General features: G+C 43.8%; 1 protein-coding gene across 8 annotated transcripts in view; it reads right to left on the reverse strand.

The window, feature by feature from the left end:
- Positions 1–419: 419 nt before the first annotated feature.
- Positions 420–20,268, reverse strand: part of mypn (myopalladin) — a 294,291-nt gene continuing 274,442 nt past the window's right edge. For 6 of the 8 annotated variants that reach the window (XM_059947325.1, XM_059947327.1, XM_059947330.1 and 3 more), the window contains 3 exons: positions 8,891–9,056; positions 6,893–7,026; positions 420–1,764 (listed from right to left, as the gene is read on the reverse strand). In XM_059947325.1, coding sequence (XP_059803308.1) covers positions 1,598–1,764; positions 6,893–7,026; positions 8,891–9,056 — 467 coding nt within the window. In that variant the 3' untranslated portion in view covers positions 420–1,597. Of the gene's footprint in view, positions 1,765–6,892; positions 7,027–8,890; positions 10,406–20,268 lie in introns of those variants that run through there. The other 2 variants (XR_009507421.1, XM_059947326.1) reach the window with 2 other exon arrangements.

The following is a 20,268-nucleotide window of genomic DNA, read 5'->3' on the forward strand; positions in this document are numbered from 1 at the left end:
TTCCGGAATCCCTTATTTGATCTGAAAGATAATGAGGTATAAAGGCTTATCTGCCCTCTATCAGGGTCTTGACCTGAAATGTTGACTGTCCATTTCCCTCAGGTGTTTGACTTGTTGAGTTTCTCCAGCATTTCCTGTGTTGATCCAGCTAAAAGGTGTGGATAAAAGATAACTGTTTTTCTAAATTGACTGGATCTCTTTTAAATCTGCATTATCATGGAATAGGGAGTTTCAATTTCCATCATTGTTGTTCATCATAAGTGTGAAAATAGAGCCACTCAAGTATTCTAGCTCCTTAATTGAAAGAAATGTATTTCACTGAGCAGAGGCAAATATGACATGCACTTTAAATGTAGTAATTGTGTTTCATGTTTTCCATACTGCCAATCCATGCAAATCCACAACTTCAAAACTTGTTAGAATAAATAAAACTTTATTCACAAGATAAACAATCCATTATTTCTTTACAAGTGCAAGCATACATTAATGTTTTGATTCAAGCCAAAGATCCATTCTTCCTGCAGTTAGTATATTATTTAAGCTTGTCTCTGCTGACTCAGGGAAGCCCCTGGAAACCACTAAACACATAATCAATGTGAAAATATCTGGAAAAAATAACCGCTGTTTCGGATCAGTTCTCATAGTCAGTGGGTTAAGTGGGTATGTGTGGCAACTTATCACCTAGCAAGATATGTAAACAAATCAGATTGTAATGGTTAATATGTATTCCTTAGTTCATTGAAAGCTGTGTCATGTGTGAACCCAAACAGAATTATGGTTTCAGGTGAAAGTGTCCCCTGCTCATTGAGAATGAAATGGGGAAGATGTTTCTCACATTGTACCAGTAGCCATATGGCTAACTTAATACCAGCTAAAGCAGTTGAAGGTAAAGTATGATGGGAATCTCACAATTTTATGATTAGCCATTTTATGTTTAGATATGTAAATTACTCACAAAGGAGTTTGGAAAGAAAATTAACCTTTTTAATAGACAATCAAAAGTAATTTGCATTGTTATCAAGGAACACAAATACATGAATAAACTTGTCCACTGCAGTCAACGTTTAACTGGTGCAAACAAATAGATGCATTGTACCAGCATGTAACATCATATTAAAGACAATTATGCTAATTAAGCAATGGTTTTGAGGAGTGTGAATGAGCCACATGCAAGTGAAAGAATCTGCTTGCAAACCAGAACCAAACATTTCATATTGTACCCATTAACACTGCTCACCTTTTCTTTATCACATTGCTTTTGAAAGTCTCTGCAAAATGGAAAATTGCTGGGGATTGACATCTAATTTGCCTTGATTACTGAACATCTAGTAGCTTATTGTAACTGTGGCATTGCCAACATCTATATTCATAAATAGCATTTGCCATAATATTAAAAAGGAACTATAGAAATCATTATATTGTTTCTCTGTAGTGTCTATGTGCTAATTAAACATAATTTCAGCCTTGTTGCATATAACATTCACTAAGCTCTTGAAAAACAACTTTGTGTAAACGTTGATCATTTGGTATCTATTATATTCACTGTTCACTAAGTTTTGCAGAAGCAAAAATTATTGAAATAACTTCAAAAGAAACTTCACAGTTCATCACTTTCCATCACATTTTGTTTGGTTGCAATCTGTGGAGTGTCCACTGATGGGGAAGCAGATTTCAAGTCAAGTCCTTGGATAGAAAAAGCAGCAAATCGACTGCTTGGCGGTTGTACTTTTCTTACTTGCTGTTTGATGTTCTGGTGCCATTGAGCTGTGACAACAAAAATAGCCAAGTTGAGCCTTTGCAACTGTGATGGTAAATTTTATGTTACTCTAATATTATAAGGAGCTGGTATACCACCCTATCAAAAGTGAAACAAATGTTTCAGACAGCAATCAATACTCTTTAAATATGCACTCTACAAGTAAATACACTACAAATGATAAGGCAGTAACAAAAACTGGCAATTATATTATTCCCCATAAAGCTTCTATCACCAAAACAGCAGAACAACAGGCCTCTGCTTCAGAAGCTGATTTAATGTTCTAATCATTACTTAATAAAATTAGTTTAAATCACCATTATAAAATCTCATTATTATGCAGTGTTTGCTAATGCTTTTGCATGAACTAAACTTAAAGTGACAGGGATGATTATTCCTGGTGCTTACCGATTTTTCACACAGTGGGTGGTGGAAGTCCAAAGTGATCTGTCAGAGGAGGTGGTGCAGGCCGATACAATTGCAGCATTTAAAGAAAATTTGGATAGTATTTTGATAGGAAAGGCACACAGGGATGTGAACCTAATGCAGGTAAATGGGATTAGTGCAAGTAAGCACTAGAGTTGGTATAAGCAAAGTGTGCTGAATGGGCTCCTTTCTGTTTTGTATATTTCCATGATCCTATGAACATCACACCTGCAGTTCACTATTATCTCTGCTTGACAATCATATTATCAGAAAATCAGAAGTTGTTATAAAGTTCTAGAATCATAGAGCAGTATTGCACAGAAATGGGCCATTGGGCCCATGGTGTCCATACTGACCAATTTGCCTGGATTTGCTGCAGAACCTTCTGAGCCTTGTGTAATCAAGTGTCTGACTAAATGTTCCTTAAATGTAGTGATTGTGTCAGAGTGCAGCATTTCCTGTGTCAAACAGCTACAGATATCAACCAGTGTCTTTGTGAAAATTTTTCCCCTCTGATCCATCTTCACAATCTAAAACGATGACCTCTAGTTTTTGACACACCTATCTTAGGAAGAAGATTCTTACTATGCATCATTACTATGCCTCTCATAACCTTATACACCTTAATCAGGTTACCTTTCAGCCTCCTTCATCCCAGTGAAGGCAAAACTAGTTGATACACATTTTCCTTTAGTTAATTCCTCCAATCCAGGCAACATCCCGGTGAATCTCTCATGGTTTCCTTCTGGTACAATCAAATCACTTTTATATAGTGACCAGAATATACATGATGCTTCAAATGTAGCCTAAGCAGTGTTTTGTTAAGTTCCAACATGAACTCCAAAGTATTGTATTTTATGACCAGGCAAAGATGGCAAGCATGTGTTGAACATTCACTCAGTGACCTCTTTATTCGATACCTCCTGTACCTAATGTCCATGATCTTCTGCTGCTGTAGCTCATCCACTTCAAGGTTCGACATGCGTGTTCAGAGGTGCCCTTCTGCACATCACTGTTGTTACACATAGTTATCTGAGTTACTGTCACTTGTCAGCTTGAACCAGTCTGGCAACTGACTTCTCTCATTAACACAACATTTTTACCCACAGAACTGCACCTCACTAAATGTATTTGTGTTTATCACATCATTCTCTGTAAACTCTAGACACTTTTGTGCATGAAAATCCCTGGAGAGCAGCAGTCTCTGAGATACTCAAACCATCCTGTCTGATACCGACAATCATTCCACGGTAAAAGTCACTGAGATCACATTTCTTCCCCATTCTGATGACTCAGGTTCCAAGATCCAAGATTGAATCTAACAACAATTCTGCTTCTAGAACTTTGAGGACTTCCTGCAAATTCCTCCTAGCGAATTGTCAGGATGGAGCTCCCAGGACTGGACACCATCTACTCCAGCAGACTCAGGAGGAAAGCAATCAGCATAACCAGAGACACTACACACCCCGGCCTCTCCCTGTCTGACCCGCTGCCGTCCAGCAAAAGGTTCAGGACACTAAAAGCCAGAACAAATAGACTGAGGAACAGCTTCTACCCCAGAGCCTTGGCCTCCATCACACCACTCCCACAGAACAATGACTGAAACTGTGAGCACACACGTGCACACACAAGGACTCAAATACTTGCACTTTGTGCATTACTGTGATATTCTGGTGCTGCTGCAACTTATTTTCTGCTACTTATCTATTTAACACTGTTTTCCTATCACTGTCTTGTTTTTATCTACCGCTTTGTTTAATTGCCTGAGAGGAAGCCAAACAGAGTTTCATTGTATCTATGTATAATGACAATAAAGATCAGTCATTCATTCATTCAAACCACACGATGTGCATTTCATGGTTTGAAGTGCCTTGCCAGGCCTCTTTTAATAGCTTAACTCAAAAAAGATACAAAGAAATCATATTGAAATTAAACTATGAATCAGCTTACTTACCTCATTAAACTTAAGGACCCTTAGACATATTGATGTATAGAGGGATCTTGGGGTGCAACTGCATAGCTCCTTGAAACTGCAGCACAGTTAGATACAGCCTAAAGGTGGCATATGGCAGGCCTGTCTTCATCAGTCAGGTGTTGACTATAAAAGTTGGGAAGCCATTCTGCAGGCTTATAAACTTTTGTTAGGCCATATATAGAGAATGTTGTGCTGTTCTAGTTGCCACATTAGAAGAAGGATGGAGAGTGTGGTGAACTACATATACCTGTCTGGACATGCCCCCCACCCCCCACCCCCGCTGACTGCTCCTGTGGCTCCTCCCACAGACCCCTGTATAAAGGCGATTGGAGGCACTGCTCCTCCCTCAGTCTCCAGGATGTTGTGTGATGGTCTCTTGCTGCTGATAGTGCTCTCTCTTCCAGCTAATAAAAGCATATCTCTCGCCTCATGTCTCTAAGAGTTATTGATGGTGCATCAGAGAGGCTTTGGAAAAGATAGAAGAGATTCACCAGGATGCCGCCTGTACAGAGAATATTAGCAAAAAGGAGAGGCTGAGCAAACTTTAATTATTTGCTCTGGAAGTCAGTAGCTGAGGGGTGACCCGATAGAAGTATATAAAATTATGAGAGATGTAGATGGTAAGTGTCTGTTTCACAGGATGGAAATATCAGATACTAGTGGGCATAACTTTTAAAAATGGCAAGTTTAAAGAAAACTTACATGGTAATTTTTCCCCTTCACATTGAGTGGTAAATGTTTCTAACATGCTATCAGGGAAAATGGCGGAAACAGATGTGATGCAATGTTTAAGAAGCATTTAGACACACATGAACAGGCTGGAATGATAGGATATAAACCACATGTGGGCAGATGGGCAGTTTAAACTGGCATTCTGGTTGGCACAAACATTGTGGACTGAAGGGCCTGCTCCTATGCTGAATGTTCTGTTCTATGTAATTTCATAATTTTTGTTTAAGCCAAATGCTTATTTAAATGAACAGAACATCTGTCCCTCTCTCTTCTTTTAAACTCCTCCTACCTACCTCTCTATCAGTGATGTTTATACCATCATCTGCAAAGGTCCTACCATTTAAGATTCACCATCTAATCCTCTCTGACCCTGTACCCTTTTTCTCATATAAGACACTCCTAAAAATCTGCTACTTTGGATAAGCTTTAGACCACCGGCTGTAATGTAGGTCAGTGTCAAATTTTGTTTGTTATTTCTTCTGTGAAATGCATTTGTATGTTTTGCTATTTTAAAAGTCTTAAACAAATACACACTATAGGTGATAATACTGGACATATTCTCAGTAACGTATCTCAACAGTGTCATTTCCTGGCAATATATTAATATTCCAGTCAAAGCTGTGTTGGTATCATGTGCTTTCCACTCAGCCATATGCAGAAAAAATGCTGTCCTGCAATATCATGGCCTCACTTTAACAATATTGACAATATTGACAACTCCATTATAAAGTTGTCCATAAGCCACTCCATGTCGGCTCTATCTCTGCTTCAATGAGCAACAACTAAGTTCCAATTTTGCAAATCTTGTAGAAGTTTGTGAAGTAATATCCTTTCCAGGAAAACCTCAACAAAACTCCATTAATTTAATAAAGGCACGTAACTTAACAATGTTCAGAGCCACAGAGTAATCCAGCTGGGAAACTATGTCTGTGCCAACTATCAACTATTCACTTAATTCTATTTATTTTCCCCATATTATCATAGACTTTCCCAAGACCCTATCACTCATCCACAAAGGGCAATTCACAGTGGGCAATTAACCTATCAACCATGTGGCTGTAGGATGTGGAAAGAAGCCTGAGCTTCTTTGAAGGACATTGAAATATGCAGACTTCACACAAACAGCATCAGATATCAGAATTGAACTTGGGTGTCTGTTGCTATGGGGGAGCTGCTCAACTAACTACTTCACTATAAAAGGGGCATAGAAAGTATCCAACTATCGCCTTTATTTCAATTCTCTTCACTAAGTGTTCACACTTGTCTGGAACTAACTGAATGGTAATAGCACCAGCAACATTTTACAAACCCTGCTTCTGATGCACCATCAATAACTCTCGGAGACGGGAGGCGAACGATAGGCTTTTATTAGCTGCAAAAGTGATCACAACATCTTGGAGACTGAGGGAGGAGCAGTGCCTCCTATCGCCTTTATACAGGGGTCTGTGGGAGGAGCCACAGGAGCAGTCAGCAGAGGGGCGTGTCCAGACAGGTATACACATAGTTTACCACAGCTTCCCTGCTTACAGTCTACATGAGAATGCCTTCTGAGGATCCTTTAGTGAATGCTTGGAGTTTGCATTCAATCCCTGTTCTTTGAGAGATACATAAACATCTCACTGAAAGTATTTGATTTGAACACAGGAAGCATGGGATGATCTAGCTGAGGGATTTGAGAATGATCAATGAAGTTGGTAGGGTAGATGCAAACTTTCCTCTGCTGGTGGATTTCAAAATCAAAGGACGTAACTTTAAAATTAGATCTAAGCCATTTAGTGGTGGTAAAGTCAAAAACTAATCCTTCATTCAAAGGATGGAGGGAGACTAAATTTATCCAAAAAGTAGTTATTGAGTTTGGAGACAATTATAAAGTTCTAATCCATTAGATCTTTTTAAGGGTTACAGAGTTTAGAACCGAGATAGGGTGATAAAATTACAAAGCTGCCCAGTATCACTGATGAAAATCCACTCTTATAACTGTTAACACTCAGATACATACTAACCATATAAATCCAATCGAGCTGTGCAAGATGTGATTCCTGCTTCATTTTTGGCTGACACAGTATACCAGCCAGCATCCTCCTTCTTGGATGGTTGGATCAAGAGACAGACATACCCTGTAGGATCTCGGTGCATGCTGGGTAAAAATAAAGATCTGTTTTATTTGTCAAATGTGCATTAAAACATACAATAATATGCACCACTTGTGTCAAATCAAATCAGAAAGGATTGTGCTGAGAGCAGCCTGGAAGTGTCACCACACTTCTAATGCCAGTATAGCATGTCCACAACCTACTAACCCTAACCTTTATGTCTTTGGAATGTGGGAGGAAAGTGGAGCCACCTGGAGGAAACCTACAAAATCACAGGAGAATATATGAATTCCTTACAGACAGTGGTGGGAAATGAACCTGGGTCACTGGGGCTGAAAAGCGTTTATACTAACTGCTATGCTACTACGCTATCCCATATGCTACTGCGCTGTTCAAGTAAAACAACTACATGGATTTAGTTAAATACATATAAAACTAATTGGAAAGCCAGCAGATCCTCTTATGAAATGTCATTGAAAATAAACCAGGTTAAATAACAAACATACAATAAATTATAGCTCACAGATAATTTTATATCTTTTTCAGTTACATTATTTATTGTATTTTAGGAAAATAATTAACACATGATGTCAGATTGCTGAGTTTGTGATCTATGTGCAGAGGCTTTGGTAAGGTGGCTGAGCAACTATATGATAAGCAAGTTAACAACAGAAAGCCTGCAGACACTGGAAATCCAAGCAATACACACAAAATGCTGGAGAAACTCAGGCCAGGCAGTGTCTATGGAAACGAGTAAAGTCGACATTTCAGGCCAAGACCCTTCAGCAGGACTAGAGAAAAAAGATGAGGAATTAGAGTGGGAGGTGGGGAGAAAGAAACACAAGGTCGTAGGTGAAACTGGGGGGTGAGGGGTGAAGTAAAGAGCAGGGAAGTTAATTGGTGAAAGAGATACAGGGCTGGAGAAGGGGGAATCTAGGAGGAGAGGAACAAAAGGCCATGGAAGAAAGAAAGAGAAGGACGAGCACCAGAGAGAGGCAATGGGCAGGTAAGGATAAGGTGAGAGATGGAAAAGGGGATAGGGAATGGCGGAGATAGGGGGTATAACCGGAAGTTAGAGAAATTGATGTTCATGCCATCAGGTTGGAGGCTACCCAAACAGAATGTAAGGTTTTCCACAAGGTAAAGCTTTTTCTCTTTTTTCACCCAAAAGAAAGTCAGGGTTGGTTGGTAATGACTTTCAATGGTGCGGCATGCTCCTCGTGGGAAGTCAGGGAGAACACAAATGTCCCTGACAGCTGTTTGCAGGAAGTGTGTCCAGTTGCAGCTTTTCTCTGACCCCATGGATCAATATAAACAGCAGCTGGAATCCGTGAAGAGAACGCAGTATAGGAGGCAGAAGGTGTTATAGAAGCTTCAGGGAGGTGGTCACTTTGCATCTTCAGCCAAAGAGTAGATGGGTGACTGCCAAAAGGGGCAGTTAGGCAGTGCATGTGCCCCTGTAGCTATTCCCCTCTCTAACATTATACAGTGTTGGATGCTTTTTAGGAGGAGGCTAGTCTCTCAGAGAAAAGTTAGTGGTACTAAGACTGGCTCTCGTCTCCAGCAGGGGAGCACAAAGTCTAGTTGAGAAGAAGTGACAGGGAACTCAATAGGCAGGGAGGCTTGTAATTTTGCTCTCCTGAATCCAGAACTGTAGCTAACAGTCTTATACTGGCAACAGCAGGATAAATGTACTAGGTAAAGAAAAAGAATATAACCAGGCATCTGAAAGGGAGAGTTTCCCACTGGGTGCTAATTGTAAAGATAAATGCTCTTAAATCAAATGCAACATTTTATGCAAATTTCCAAGGTGCAATTCTAGCAGGTGTAATTCCAACAGATAAAAACTTATATTTTTAATCTTTAATATATTATATGGCCCAGCTGTAAAGAGGAGTTCAGACACACCTTATTCTTTCTCTGTTGGGCATGATTGTCTCATTGTCTTTCTTCCAAAAGATGAAGGGAGGTGGCATGCCCATCACTCTGCAGTCCAATCGGACTGGATGGCCCTCTGCCACTCCTGTGTTCTGCAGTTTCTCAATAAACACTGGTGCCTTTGTGATTTCTTTTGCTGCAAAACCAAACCAAGCAAACAGAAACAAGAACAAACAAATATTTTATAAGTACACTGATATTCCATATTTTATATTATTTCTACTCGTACTGCTTTTGCTACAATGATAACTTTCACCTTGTGTGACCATCAGTCTTCCTGATGGGGTAATCATATGATTTGTTTTATTTTAATGTCATTTGGGGAGAATTCTGAGAAACAAAGTTGCAAGACTTTGCAAATGAGAAAAGACGAGATGGTGCCAGAGGGTGCTTTCTCCCACCCCAGTTTAAATTCTTCTTTCTAATGCCTCTTCTTTCTTTTTCTGGGGACCTGTTGGACTCTGCGATCTACAGCTGCACTCAAACTGTGGCACTTCACAGTGGTGGGTTCCCATTCTTGGAATTTGCCAATCAGCTGGGTTTCGATATCTCCAGGAGCAGCTTGAAGTCAGGTGCTTTCAGGGTATGGCTTAGTACGACCCTGTGGACTCGATTTCTCAGCTGTGTCATGAACTGAAGTGTCGCAGGAAACTGGAACATTAAAACAGGGGCTGGAGGCCTCTGCAGTCAGGAGATCTCTCTCTCTCTCGACGGTGAGTGAGAGCTTGCTGTCGATTTTCAAGTTGGGGGAAACTTAAAATAAAAGTGGTGCTTCAGACAGTGACATTGAAATTGTGAGTGATTTGTCTCCCCTCTCACTGTAGAAGGACTGATACCTCTTCCTCCCTTATTAGTGAGAGAGAGTCTGTGACATGTCAAAAACGATAGCTTTTGCTGGACTGCAGATCGTAGTCTCTCATTAGCTTTGCTACTGCTTGCCTGGTAGATGGTGAGCACTGAAGCTTCCTGCTGGAATCAGTGGTGGGAGGGGGATGGGGGAGAGTTGATGCTTTTGCTTCTGCTAGTGCAGGAGAGGGGTCTTTAGGATTCTTATGTTTTTTTCTGTCATTCAATCTTTGAGGTTATTCTTCTGTTTTGTGGATGTCTGTGGGGAGTAAAAATTTCAGGTTGTATGTTGTATGCATTCTCTGATATTAAATAGAACCATTGAACTGTTGAAAATACTTCAGTTTTTCTTCTTCTGAACCTATCAGCATCATAGGATAGCTATCAAAACAGACCAAGACAGCATGTTTCTCTTCAGAAGTCCCATCTTGACTAATCCCAAACTCTTTAATATTCCTCCTTATCAAACTATTATTTTTACAAGGATTATTATTAACAATAGTTTGTAGCTGTACATTCAATGTTAAGTGTAATTTCCCCACCTGCTTTTGCAATATTCCTTCTCAAGCATTTCTGCTTTCATGTTCCTTCCCTTTCTTTGCATCCTTTTTTTCTTTCAACGGTGCTCTCCTCTTTCTTCTGAATAAAACAGTGCTCATTTTATACCCAAAATTGTAAATATTATTGACACTGGAGTTCAGAATCGAAACTCACAGCCGAAGTGGGTTGGGATGGCTATGAAGTTCTCCTGATGAATTTATGAGCTGTGAATGTCATTGGCAATGTCAGCATTTATTTTCTACACCTGATTATGCCTCTGCTGAGGAGGTAGTCAAGTGTAAATCACATCAGTCATTTCAGGGGAACTGATATAAACCATGTATAGGCCAAAATTCAAAGTATATTTATCATCAAAGTATATGTATGTCACTATATACAACCCTGAGATTCATTTTCTTGTGGGCATACTCAAGAAATCCATAACAGAATAATAACAACAGGCAGTGCAAATAAAGAAAATAATAATAATAATTAATAAATAAGCAATAAATATTGAGAACTTGAGATGAAGAATCCTTCAAAGTGAGTCCATAAGTTGTGGGTATATTTCAGTGATGGGGCAAATGAAGTTGAATGAAATTATCCCCTCTGGTTCAAACCCTGATTGTTGAAGGGTAATAACTGTTCCTGAACCTGGTGGTGTGAGTCCTGAGGCTTCTGTACCTTCTTCCTGATGGCAACAGTGAGAAGAGAGAATGACCTAGCTTGTGGGGTTTCCTGATGATGAATGCTGCTTTCCTGTGACACCAGATAAGAACGATAGATTTTCTTAAGGACATTAATGGACCAGATGGGTTTTTACAACAATGCAGTAGTTTCATAGTTAACATAAAATAGTGATATAAAGTAGAAAAGTAGGAAGTTATATTGATCTGGAAGGATGCGAAGGTTCGGGGGACAATAGATTCTGCAGATGCTCGAAATCTTGAACAACACACACAAAATGCTGGAGAACTCAGAAGGTCAATTTCTCAGCCTGAAACATACTATTTACCACTGTAGATGCTGCCTGACCTAAAGAGATCCTCCAGCATGTTGGCATTCTTGAAGTGGTACACACCCAATGCTAGTTGAGTCATATACATTATATCAGGAACCTTTGGAGAAGAGATGAAAATGTGCTTTATCCTCTTGTCCTTGGAAGCTTGCTACCATACTACCTCCTCCTGAGATCTCCATAATGAGTAAGGCCAGAGATTAAACACTTACCGTTTACTATTACCAGCGCTTACATACTTGAGAGGGTAGCAAAATAAGACAGTTGCATTTTCCATGTGATACTGGAAGGGTGAGGCTCTCGGACAGCCTTGATGTTCTCTCTTTCCTCTCTCTTCCTCTCACCCTCATGTGCTACTACAGTCTGGCACTCATGACCATTATGTCTTTTAAGGGCCAAAGTCTGTTGTAAATGCAGCATGGCAACCTATTAGCAGCTGAACGTTTTTGATTAGACTGCTCCTCTTGGGTCCTGTATAGCTAGTGATTGAAGAAGATAGCTTAAGGTATTTTAGGGGCACTTTCACACAGCTGTTTGGAGCCCATTTCCTTATGTTCTTTGACAAAACCTTCTTTTACAGCAACAACATTTTACAATAGCTAAAATGATGAAATGCCTTTTATAAATAGATATCTGGGAGTTATTTTTTCACCCAAAGCACAGTAGTGTAAATTCGGATTACTTCGTCTGAAAGACTGTGGATGCAGGAACAAAGGAAAATTTCAAGGTTGTAATTAATAGATTACTTTAGGTAAGGATAACAATGGATATAAATCAAAGGTAAGTAAAAGAAGCTGAGATATAGATCAGCCAGAATTAGCACTGTCCCAATGGAATTACATGTCTGAAACGACACCATGCACCGGTGAGGAGAAATAACTGAAAAGAACAGCAGAAGAGAGGAACCAAGAGGGGCAAACGCTGTACAATTTCACTGAGTTACTCAATATTGTGAGTAATCAGTCAATGCATTTCATACAATCCTTTGAGAATTTTCAGAGCTCTGTGAATGTAATGGTACTTCTATAATTTCCCTCCAAGCATACAAATTGTTTTCAGCACTAAGTTGCAGTTTTAGGAAATGAGCGGTAACAGAAGTAAATTGCAGGGGAGCCCACAAAGACAGCAGAGTATTTATGTGAATGTGAATGTGAGACCCCAAATCACCCTCACCACAGGCATTTCTGGATTATAGGAGGATGGGACTGTCTTGAGAAGTTTTTTACTTAGACTTCAGCCTGTCTTCTACCACAAGCATTACATGCCATTGACAAAATATCTGACAAGATAAGACACTTCGCAGGCAATCCTTCAAGGGATTCCAAAATGAAGAAATTGGGGACTGGTAAAAAGAGCGAGCACAAAAACAGGAAAATCACTTAAACCAACAGACATTTAAAAAAAATCATGGCAGGGTCACAAGTTCTCATGAGGTCCAACATCTTGCGACCATAACGCCTTCTCTTGGAAATGTACAAAAGAAACACAATTAAATTCAGATATATGCCACACACTATTATGATACTGATCCATATATGTGGTAATAGCGAAATAAATTCACTTCAATTTCCACAGAATATTTGGTATTTTGAAGAGAGATATGTATAAAGTTAACATAAAGATGTTAAAAAGAGAGGAATCAAGCTAGGATCATGGCTATAATGTGGCTTGTGATATAATGGTTCAAGGGCCGGTTTAAATGAAAAGCTCTGACAAAAAACAGACCACCAAGCTACAAACAGTGTTTTCTTGATTTCCTCTTTCAGCCCTACTGAAAGTAGGATCTCCTCTAAGAATGACAAATGATAGTATTTAAGATATTTCGAGAAAATGTTGATCAGCTCACAGGTTGGCCTCATGAGATAGTGCAAAATGCTGCTTCAGTGTCACCATCATAATATAGGTAGAATGTATGATCTTCATTGTACTTTACCTCTACATTTGCCTAGAAATCTTGTCCTGCAAGGGGTCGCTGTCCAAGCTTAGTGCTTTACCTCCTGAGTGTCTAATGGCCACCAGCCGGTGTTTGAAGAGAAAGAAATGGGTGCAGATATCAAACGTTATCACTCTGAGATGGGAAATATTGTAAAGGTGGGGATAGAAGAAGGATCTATACTTGTTTCAACATTGCACAGGTGTGCTCAGCATCCTGGCTGAAAAATTTTTTCAGCATTTTTATTTTTGTCAGAAGAATGCTGACAGGAGTATATAACTAAGCTCTTGCTGTACTTTAAGGCCAGCAGTCTATGACAAACAACCATGTTAGTATCTCACAGCAACACCAACAGAAGGAAAGGCTCATAGAATGGAGGCACAGATAGAATGATTAGATTACTTTTCTATGATTGTGCATAGTTTATTTTTGAAATAAGTATTTTTTTTGACATTTTTATCTTTGTGCTATCAGTAATAAGTGGTTGTTGATAGATAACAAGCCAGAAGCACAGGACTACTTTTGAAAGATGAAGTGCCATTAAGGTTCCTGATCTCTTCATTTTCTCATGGTCTAACCAGAAAAGGGCTGTCTTCACTTATCTTCACTTCCTCATTTAGTTCATTCACTTAGAACTCCTCTGAGTTTCTGCACTTTGGCCTCTTGAGTGATGTGGGGAGGCAATACCTACTTTCTCATATCAACATTATAGTGTAGCATAAAGGGTCCTACTAAATATCTTGATACCCTAGTATTTCATGGCTTCTTCAGTGCAGACCAGGCATCAAAAACACTGCTTGAGTTTGCCAGTGTTATAATTTACCAAATGACAGGGCAACTGCAAGGGTAAGCCTGCTCTGCATATGGAAAATAAGAATCCAAAGCAGGAGAAGGCCATTTAATACCTTGTGCCTGCCTCATCGTGGTATGAGATCATGGCTACCTTTTACATTACATTTGTTTCCCTGTACAAATTTCTTGATTTGTTTAGATATTAAGGAAGTTAATCATCATCATAAAAATACTCAGTGACAGAGCATCCACAGTATTCTTAGACAGAATACTGCAAAGATTCACTAAACCCCAGGTGAAGAGATTTGCTCCATCCTGAATGGACATCCCTGATTTTGAGATTGATGTACAGCATCAAAATAGGCTGTCTGCCCAACTCATCTGTGCCAACCTAGAAGCCCAACTAATCTAGTCCCACCTGCCTGCTTTTGGCTGTTTACCCTTCTAAAGCTTTCCAGGCATGTCACTGTCCAAATGCCTTATAGATGTAATTGTCATCTCTATCACATCCTCTAGCTGTTCATTCCATACACTCAGCATCCTCTGTGTGAAAAGTTGCCCCTCAGATCCCTTTGAAAAGTCCATGAAAAGTCCTTGGGAAGTTGGATTAAAGAACGTATGAGAGCATGCATCAAGAGCAGGAGTCAAGTAGGTCCACTCAAGGATAAAGGTGGGAATACGTGCTTGGAGCCTGAGGATGTGTGTGAGGTCCTGAATACTTTACTTACCAAGTAAAATAGCATGGAGAATAGCAAGATCAGTGTTATTTATTTATTTGGAGCTACAGCGCTGAATAGGGCCTTATGAGTCTACAAACCATGCCACTGGCAACTTACTGATTTAACGCTAACCTAATCACAGGACAATTTACAACGACCAATTAACCTACTAACTGGTATGTCTTTAGGGGGTGGTAGGAAACCCAGGCATTCCTTTGGGGAGGATGAACAAACTTCTTACTGAGGACACCGGGATTGAACTCTAAATTCTAACGCCCCAGCTGTAATAGCTATGCTATCATGGTGCTCGATAATTTGCTCAGGCATTTCAACATAAATAAGGAAGTAGTGTTGTGTCTCTTAAAGAACATTAAGGTGAGTAATCCCCCCAGGATCTGATGGAATATGTCCAAGGTTATTGAGGGAGGCAAGAGATGAGATTATTGGGGCCTTGACCAAAATTTGTCTGGCCTCCCTAGCTGCAAGCGAGTATCTGGGGGACTGGTGGGTAGCTAGAGGAGTTCCATTATTCGTGAAGGGAAATAGGATAATCCTGGAAACTCTAGACCAGTGAATCTCATGTCAGTGTTAGGTAAATTACTGAAGATGGTTCTTAGGAATAGGATATTTGAACATCAGGAAATCCATGGCCTAACTAGGGACAATCAGCATGGCTTTGCCATGCCTTACTAACTTGATTTGAGTTTTTCAAGGAGGTGATAAAGGTGAATAATGAAGCTGTGGATATTGTCTACTTCAAATTTACTATGGTGTTTTAACAAGGTCCTTCATTGGAGATTCATCCAGGAGATTAAGATGCATGGAATCTATGTTGATTTGCCAATTTAGATTCAGAATTGGCTTGTCCATAAAAAACAGAGGACAGTGGTCAATGGGACTTATTCTTGTAGGAGGACTGTGACTAGTGCATAGTAACTAAGTAGGTTAGTAGGCTTGCAGATGATAGAAAGATCATGGATAGTGTAGAAACTTGCAAAGGATACAGTGTGATATAGATCAGTTGGAGACATGGCAGAGAAATGGCAGATTTAGATTAACCCAGCTAAATGTGAAGTGTTACACTTTGGAGATCAAATGTAAAGGAACACGGTACTTTTAACAGTGCTGATGTCCAGAGGGATCTTGTAGTCCAGGCCCATAGCACTCTGAAAGTGGTTACATAGTCTGATAAATGGCAAAGAAGGCAAGACGGTATGTTTGCCTTTATTTATCAAGGAATTGAGTTCAAGAATTGGAAGATTGCTGATTTATAAAATTCTAGTTACAACATAGAACCTGGAATAACACATGATATTCATGGCCCTTCAGTCCATGATGTGTCAACCTATTAACCTACTGTGGCGACCCATTTCCTGGCACATTCGAAACGGCTCACAATTAGATAGCCTACGGGGGTTTGCGAACACAGAGCTTTGGAGCCTCTGCGCCATGGGGGGCAGGTTGAGGGAGGCTTAAAAGTGAGGCTGAGGATTTTGAATAGAGTTTTTTCCTTCGACTGCAGTTACCGACTCCGTGTCGTAATTTTAGCGCTGCGTGTAGCACACCGCTACAATTGGTGACCCCGACGGTCCAAACGATTTTTGGACCAGAAATGACCGACGCCGCCTCTGTTCATGTGGTTTCGTTGAAACTGCCGGGTTTCTGGACACAGCGACCGAACCTATGGTTCCAGCAAGCCGAAGCCCAATTCCACGTTCGCCAGATCACCTCAGAAGACACCCGCTACTACTACGTGGTGAGCTCCCTCGACCAGGACACAGCGGCCCAGGTCGCGGAGTTCGTACAGTCGCCCCCGGCAGACGGCGAGTACACGGAATTCAAAGCCCTGCTCCTCAGGACTTTCGGACTCTCACGGCGTGAGCGGGCTGCCCGTTTATTGCACCTGGATGGCTTGGGCGACAGACCTCCATCGGCTTTAATGAATGAGATGTTGTCTCTCGCCGACGGACACACACCCTGCCTCATGTTTGAGCAGGCATTCCTGGAGCAGCTGCCCGAGGACATACGCCTGCTGCTGTCCGACGCGGATTTCAGTGACCCCCGGAAGGTGGCAGCCTGGGCGGACATGCTGTGGAACGCCAAAAAGGTGAGCGGGGCATCCATCGCACAGATCTCCCAGCCACGCTCCCAGCAGCAAACCAGTCCAGGCCCGGCCGCAGAGCCCGACAACCCCCGGCCCAATGAACACTGGTGCTTCTACCACCAACGGTGGGGCGCAGAAGCCCGCCGTTGTCGCCCGCCCTGCAAGTTCCCGGGAAACGCCAGGGCCAGCCGCCGCTGATGGCTACGGCGGCTGGCCATCGGGATAGCCTCCTGTATGTGGGGGATAGAAGGTCGGGACGCCGGTTTTTGGTCGATACTGGTGCTGAGATCAGCGTTTTACCTCCGACGAGTTACGACACCCGCAGCAGGGCACCGGGTCCCCCCCTGAGGGCCGTGAATGGCAGCACAGTAAGGACCTATGGCACCCGTCAGGTGCAGCTACAGTTTGGCTCCAGCCAGTTCACGTGGGACTTTACACTGGCCGCCGTAGCCCAACCGCTTCTGGGTGCGGATTTTTTGCGGGCTCACAGCCTACTGGTCGACCTGCCCAGGAAGAGACTGGTTCACGCCGAGACCTTTCAAACGTTCTCCCTGGGTGCAGCCCAGTTGCCAGCCCCTCACCTCGGCTCCATCACGCTGTCCGACAACGACTTCACCAGGGTCCTGACGGATTTCCCATTGGTTCTGGCACCGCAGTTCACAGCGGCCATGCCCCGACACGGCGTACAGCACCACATCCCGACCCAGGGACCACCCATCCACGCCCGCGCTCGGCAGCTTCCCCTGGACAAGCTCCGACTGGCGAAGGAGGAGTTCCAGAGGATGGAGGAATTAGGGATCATCGGGCGGTCCGACAGCCCATGGGCCTCCCCCCTGCACATGGTGCCCAAAGCGACGGGAGGCTGGAGACCGTGCGGCGACTACCGCAGGCTGAACGAGGCTACCAAACCGGACCGCTACCCTGTGCCGCACATTCAGAACTTTGCAGCAAACCTGCATGGCGCACGGATCTTCTCCAAGGTAGACCTCGTCCGAGGGTACCATCAAATCCCGATGCATCCTGATGACGTCCCCAAAACGGCTCTCATCACCCCGTTTGGCCTTTTCGAGTTCCTCCGCATGCCGTTCGGCCTGAAGAATGCCGCACAGACGTTCCAGCGGTTAATGGACGCAGTAGGACGGGACCTGGACTTCGCGTTCATCTATTTGGACGACATCCTCATAGCCAGCAGTAGTCGTCAGGAGCATCTGTCCCACCTCTGTCAACTCTGCGCTCGACTGAGTGAGTACGGTCTTACAATCAACCCCGCCAAATGCCAGTTCGGACTCGATACCATTGACTTCCTGGGCCACAGAATTACTAAAGATGGGGCAACCCCTCTGCCCACTAAGGTAGATGCGGTCTGCCACTTTCCCAGACCCACCACGATCAAAGGCCTTCAGGAATTCGTAGGTATGGTCAATTTCTACCACCGCTTCCTCCCTTCAGCTGCCCGGATCATGCGCTCCCTGTTCGCCGTGATGTCGGGTCCGAGCAAGGACATTACCTGGGACGAGGAGTCCGCCGCCACTTTCGTTCAAATGAAGGAAGCTTTGGCGAACGCTGCAATGCTAGTACATCCCAGAATGGACGCCCCTACCGCCCTCACAGTGGACGCATCTAACACAGCAGTCGGTGGGGTGCTGGAGCAACTCATTGCAGGTCGCTGGCAACCCCTGGCGTTTTTCAGCAAACACCTGCAGCCACCCGAGCTCAAGTACAGTGCTTTCAACCGGGAACTGTTGGCGCTCTACCTGGAAATACGGCATTTCAGGTACATCCTAGAAGGTCGGCCCTTCACCGCGTTCACGGACCACAAACTGCTTACCTTTGCGTTTACGAAAGCGTCCGACCCCTGGTCGTCCCACCAGCAACGCCACCTGTCCTACATCTCTGAATACACAACGGATGTCTGGCACGTCTCGGGTAAGGACAATGTCGTGGCGGATGCGCTCTCTCGCCCTACCGTTCATGCCCTTTCCCAAGGGGTAGACTTTGAGGCACTGGCAGAGGCACAGCAGGCAGATGAGGAGATTCCGAGTTACAGAACCGCAGTCTCCGGTTTGCAGCTCCAGGACCTCCCCGTAGGCCCGAGTGAGAGGACCCTACTCTGTGACTTCGCCACCGGCCAGCCCCGTCCCGTCGTCCCGACAGCCTGGCGGCGCCGTGTTTTCGACTCCATTCATAACTTGGCGCATCCCTCCATCCGGACGACTGTCCGGATGGTTTCCAGCAGGTTCGTTTGGCACGGACTCCGCAAGCAGGTCAGTGAATGGGCCAGAACGTGCATGCACTGCCAGACGGCCAAGGTGCAGCGGCACACCAAAGCCCCACCACAGCAGTTCCATCCCGCCCACCGGTGTTTCGATCACATTCATGTGGATATCGTGGGCCCCCTGCCAGTGTCGCGTGGAGCGCGGCACCTCCTGACTATCATGGACCGGTTCACAAGATGTCCAGAGGCGGTCCCGCTCACCGACACCACCTCCGAATCTTGTGCCCGAGCCCTGATCACCACCCGGGTATCTCGCTTTGGTGTACCGGCCCACATTACCTCCGACAGAGGCGTCCAGTTCACCTCCAGCCTGTGGTCATCTATGGCCAGCCTTTTGGGGACTCAGCTGCACCACACAACTGCCTACCACCCACAGTCGAACGGGCTAGTGGAGCGTTTCCACCGTCACCTGAAGTCGGCCCTCATGTCCCGCCTGCGAGGAGCCAACTGGGCGGACGAGCTTCCCTGGGTCCTACTCGGCATCCACACAGCGCCCAAAGATGACCTGCACGCCTCGTCGGCCGAGTTGGTATACGGCGCGCCCCTGGTTGTCCCCGGGGAGTTCCTACCAGCCCCACGGGGGCAAGAGGAAGATCCTGCAGCAGTCCTGGGCAGACTACGCGAGAAGCTCGGTAACCTGGCCCCCATACCCACTTCACAGCACGGGCGGCACCCGACCTGCGTACCCAAAGACCTGCAGAACTGTAAGTTTGTGTTTGTACGAAGGGGCGGGCATCGGCCACCACTGCAGCGGCCATATGAGGGGCCGTTTATGGTGCTCCGGAACAACGGGTCCACGTTCGTGCTGGACGCTGGGGGGAAAGAGGAGGTTTTCACGGTGGACTGCCTCAAACCGGCCCATGTGGACCTGGCGCAACCGGTCGAGTTTCCGGCGCCTCGGCGCAGAGGCCGACCTCCCAAGCAGGTTCCGGCCCAGACTGTGGACATTGGGGGGTGTATCGCCGGTTCTGGGGGGGGGGGGTTATGTGGCGACCCATTTCCTGGCATACCCGAACCGGCTCACAACTAGATAGCCTACGGGGGGTTGCGAGCACAGAGCTTTGGAGCCTCTGTGCCATGGGGGGCAGGTTGAGGGAGGCTTAAAAGTGAGGCTGAGGATT

The sequence above is a fragment of the Hypanus sabinus genome, chromosome 22 (genome assembly GCF_030144855.1).
Source record: "Hypanus sabinus isolate sHypSab1 chromosome 22, sHypSab1.hap1, whole genome shotgun sequence".
Classification (NCBI taxonomy): domain Eukaryota; kingdom Metazoa; phylum Chordata; class Chondrichthyes; order Myliobatiformes; family Dasyatidae; genus Hypanus; species Hypanus sabinus.